The sequence below is a fragment of the Impatiens glandulifera genome, chromosome 2 (assembly GCF_907164915.1).
Source record: "Impatiens glandulifera chromosome 2, dImpGla2.1, whole genome shotgun sequence".
NCBI classification, from domain to species: domain Eukaryota; kingdom Viridiplantae; phylum Streptophyta; class Magnoliopsida; order Ericales; family Balsaminaceae; genus Impatiens; species Impatiens glandulifera.
In genome coordinates, this window is record NC_061863.1 from 35,301,058 (window position 1) to 35,305,111 (window position 4,054).

The 4,054-nt window shown below is 37.6% G+C and overlaps 1 protein-coding gene across 1 annotated transcript; it reads left to right on the forward strand.

Annotated features, from left to right (window-relative positions):
* The first annotated feature begins 2,630 nt into the window (after positions 1-2,630).
* Positions 2,631-3,575, forward strand: LOC124924607 (glycine-rich cell wall structural protein-like). The gene is made up of 3 exons (XM_047464619.1): positions 2,631-2,911; positions 2,974-3,333; positions 3,437-3,575. Exons 1-3 carry the CDS (start codon positions 2,631-2,633, stop codon positions 3,573-3,575), a joined length of 780 nt encoding a protein of 259 aa, XP_047320575.1.
* The last annotated feature ends 479 nt before the right edge of the window (positions 3,576-4,054 follow it).

Consider the following 4,054-nt stretch of genomic DNA (forward strand, 5'->3'; position numbering starts at 1 on the left):
GAATCACAGAATCCGGTATGAATTTGCTGACTTAACTTCTTTACTAATAATTGGGTTATTACTATTCATTTATTAACATACTTTTAAATTGATATACCTTTCCAGCCATCAAATGCAATGCCAACGGCAACTCCTCAGTTCTCACCTCCTCAACAATGGGACGAAAGTTTCAGCATGGTCGCCAATACTCCGTTCACTGTTCTTTTGTCATCTCAACTATCGAATTCCAGTTTCATGTGAAATCTGATATGTATTTGTATGTATATTTAATTTGAAACCAGGAAGGAGGTAGAATGTATGCATGCGATGTTTTATGTAATACCAAATGAATAACAACACTAATTTATTTCTAAAAATAAAAACACGTAAATGAAGCGAATAATTATTCAACCCCAGTCGACTCCTATTAATTATCATTTTAATTAAAAATTGAGAATTTAAAACCTAAAATTGAAGCGAATATTTATTCGCTTCAATAAAAACAAGTATTTGAGGCAAATATTTATTCTCTTCATATTTCTTTCATGAAATTGATATTTTTGTAGCATTTGGTATTTACATGTTAGAGTAAGTGTAATTACATGTCAAGTAATCCGGCTTCTCATGGGTAGGGTGGGGGTTTTACATCAAAGTCAGGTTTAAAATAACATGAAGCGAAGAATTCTTCGCTCGAATTCGATTACTCTAAATTCAAAGTTTTCATATAATATTGTAAAACTAAAAACTAGTAATTGAAGCGAAAAATTATTCGCTCCAATTTGACTCCTCACATATAAATTTTATCAACATTTATTAAATAAACAAAAATTATTTGAAGCGAATATTTATGCGCTTCATGTTTCTTTCAATTAATTAATTTACTTAATACATAAATGAACAAGTATTTGAAAATCAAATTTCATTAAAAACAATCTGTATATATACATCTTCATTATTGTAAAAATGTGAAGTAAAATTATTTGAAAATTTAAATTACACAACATCTTCATTATTGTACAAATGTGAATTAAAATTATATGAATCGTTTAATTACCCAATCTGTATGCATCTTCATTATTGTACAAATGTCAACTAAAATTATTTAAAAACTTTAATTACACAATTTGTATACATTTCCAAATTCATTGACAAATCCATTTACTGCGGGAATTGTAGACCTTGTTCCTGGCCTTGTTGAGCTCCGAGCCAATGACACGCCAACAATATACCATCCTCAAGGTCTTTATTTGTTCCCGTACATTTTTTTAACGCCGAAGCCACTTTTCCAACCCTTCACCTGACCTTCATACGTCTCCATGTGTCGCATGCAAAAAATGCCACAGTTAGTGTAATTCTTGGAATCCTGCCATGACAATTTCAAACATGTCTTTTCCAAACTTCCATATTTTGTAGCAAGAACGGGGTCTACGTCGTTCATATATCGTTGAATGTAGTCATCCTGATACATAATTAAGAACAACATGATGTAATGTAATTTAGTGCTAAGAGTAATTCAATCATTGAACTAGTTGAAAATCAAATTTTATTTTCATACCAAGATTTGAGCATTCTTATATCTTCTCTCGAAGGGCGATTGCATAGGTGACTCCCTGTTGTCAAGTACTTGAATTTGCTTTTGTATGAAGTTATAGCAAACCAAGTAGAAATGGGAGTCATCAATGATTGGGAAAAACATATGTGAATAGAATTAAAACAAATAAGATTTCATAGAGGTTTACATGCTATTATAAGATATCACAGCGAGAGATGTACTTACGAGGTCCACATCCAAGAGGTCCCTTTTCGAAATGTTGAAAGCCCGACGTTCACGACAGAACCTTTCATTGAATTGGTTTAGGGTAGTTATCCCACCTTCACGAAAAATCTGTTTACAGCATAGTCTTTAGTCTCACACGAATAACATAATTGATAAACAATAGTGCTAGTACAACTTACGGTGAGCGCGGTTGTGTAGAAAATCTTATTGTAACGACGTTTTACATTTCTCCTACAAAGGTCGTTCAACATGTACGACCAAATGTCAATAATCATACTGTCTACCCAAGTTTTATCAGCCATTGTAAGCATGTCCCCGCGCGTCACGTGTAGACTTAGTCTCTCCCCCAAAAATAACATTTCACTACCTAAAACCAGAAAAACATGTTTCAGAATGGGGTACAAATTATATTTTTTAGGAATAAGTAAATATGTCCAGGAAACATTACCTTTGATCAAGTCCTGTAGCAAATATGAAACCCACAAAAATCTTCTAAATGTTTGTAATTTGTTTGACATCCTTAAACATTTTACTGTAATATGGGGTTTTCAATACTGGAGGCAATTCCAATGCTTTAAGCCATTCTTTCAATTTCATTTTTGGACGAGAAGAGGCAGTTTGAAGTGGCGGTGGTAGACTAGAGATGCATTCTTCTGGTTCAATTTTTACTATCGCCAAAGAAGGGGAGTTGTTGTTGGTTTCGGTGTTGATGACCTCGGTTAACCAATTCGTTTTTAAATTTCGGGGGACTTTTCTGCAGACATTTAAGGCCTTTAATGGTCCAGCTTCTTCTATTTTTGGGATAATTTGGGTAGGAGGCAAGGCTGGGGTTGTTGGAGTGCTGGTGTTGATGTTGGTTTCTGTTTCGGGAGGAATGGTGTTGGCTTTGGCTTGGGCGGTTGGAGTGGTTGTGGTTTTGGGGTTGGTTTCTATTTTGGGAGGAATGGGGTTGGCTTTGGCTTGGGCGGTTAGAGTGGTTGTGGTTTTAGGGTTGGTTTCTGTTCTGGGAGGAATGGGGTTGTCTTTGGCTTGTGCCATTGGAGTGGTTGTGGTTTTGGGGTTAGTTTCTGTTTTTGGAGGAATGGGGTTGGCTTTGGCTTGTGCCATTGTAGTGGTTGTGGTTTTGGGGTTGGTTTCTGTTTTTGGTGGAATGGGGTTGGCTTTGGCTTGTGCCATTGGAGTGGTTGTGGTTTTGGGGTTGATTTTTGTTTTTGGAGGAATGGTGTTCTTGTTGGATTGGGCCGTTGGAGTGAGGGTGGTTTGTGTGTTGTCTTGGGTGTTTGGAGGAAGGGTGTTGGTTTTGGCTTGGGTGTTGGATTTGTTGTTGGTTTCGGTGGTGGGAGGAAGGGTGTTCTTGTTGGCTTGGGCTGTTGGAGTGGTGTTGGCTTTGGTGTTGGTTTCGGTGGTGGGAGGAAGGGTGTTCTTGTTGGCTTGGGCTGTTGGAGTGGTGTTGGATTTGGTGTTGGTTTCGGTAGTAGGAGGAAGGGTGTTGGCTTTGGCTTGGGTGGTGGTTTCTGTGTTGGGGTTAATGCCACTTCCTCTTGGCTGCTGATGTTTGGTCTTGTCCAAGCTCCTTTGTAAGCCTTCCCTCAGGATTGAATGGGAGTTTAGTACAGTGGCAAATGGCTCAAATGCAGATTGTACAAGTTCCATTGCGTTAATCTGGTGCATCTCATTTAGATATTTAGCTCCTTGTTCCAATTCGTCTGCAGCAGCCGCAACCTTCCTCAAACATGATGCAAGATTTTGTGGAATTGGTGGCTGCTCAGTAAGATTGTCATCCCCAGATTGTGGTAGTGGTGGCTCCACATTTTTTTGAATCGGTGGTTGCTCATTCGAAATGGCTATGCGAGCAACTACCCTACCATGTCCAAACCCCCCTGTGCAGCCTCATACTCAACCCTTTCGTACATCTTCTTCTCGTCCCAACATCCCAAAATAGGAAAATTCCTTGAGATCTGACTGTTTACCTTGAACTCAACCACACGGTCCAAGTAGCACAACTGATACATTAACATAAACAAATATATGTTACGTGAAAATAAATGAGAAATTATGAAGGTACAACCTACAACAAATAGATTACTACACTCACCAAAAGAAACGTTAATGGTCCATGGAAATATGATGTCTTTTTTTCTTTCCACTTATAAGCACTGTCAACTAGTCCGTCTAACGTAAACTTGCACCAGTTGTAGTCTTTGATTTTAGATACATCCTGTAGGGATTTCAGTACTTTGAATCTGTACATAAAAAAGGAGTGCCTCAAATTAGTTAAAATGACAGTGAAGTTCTAAA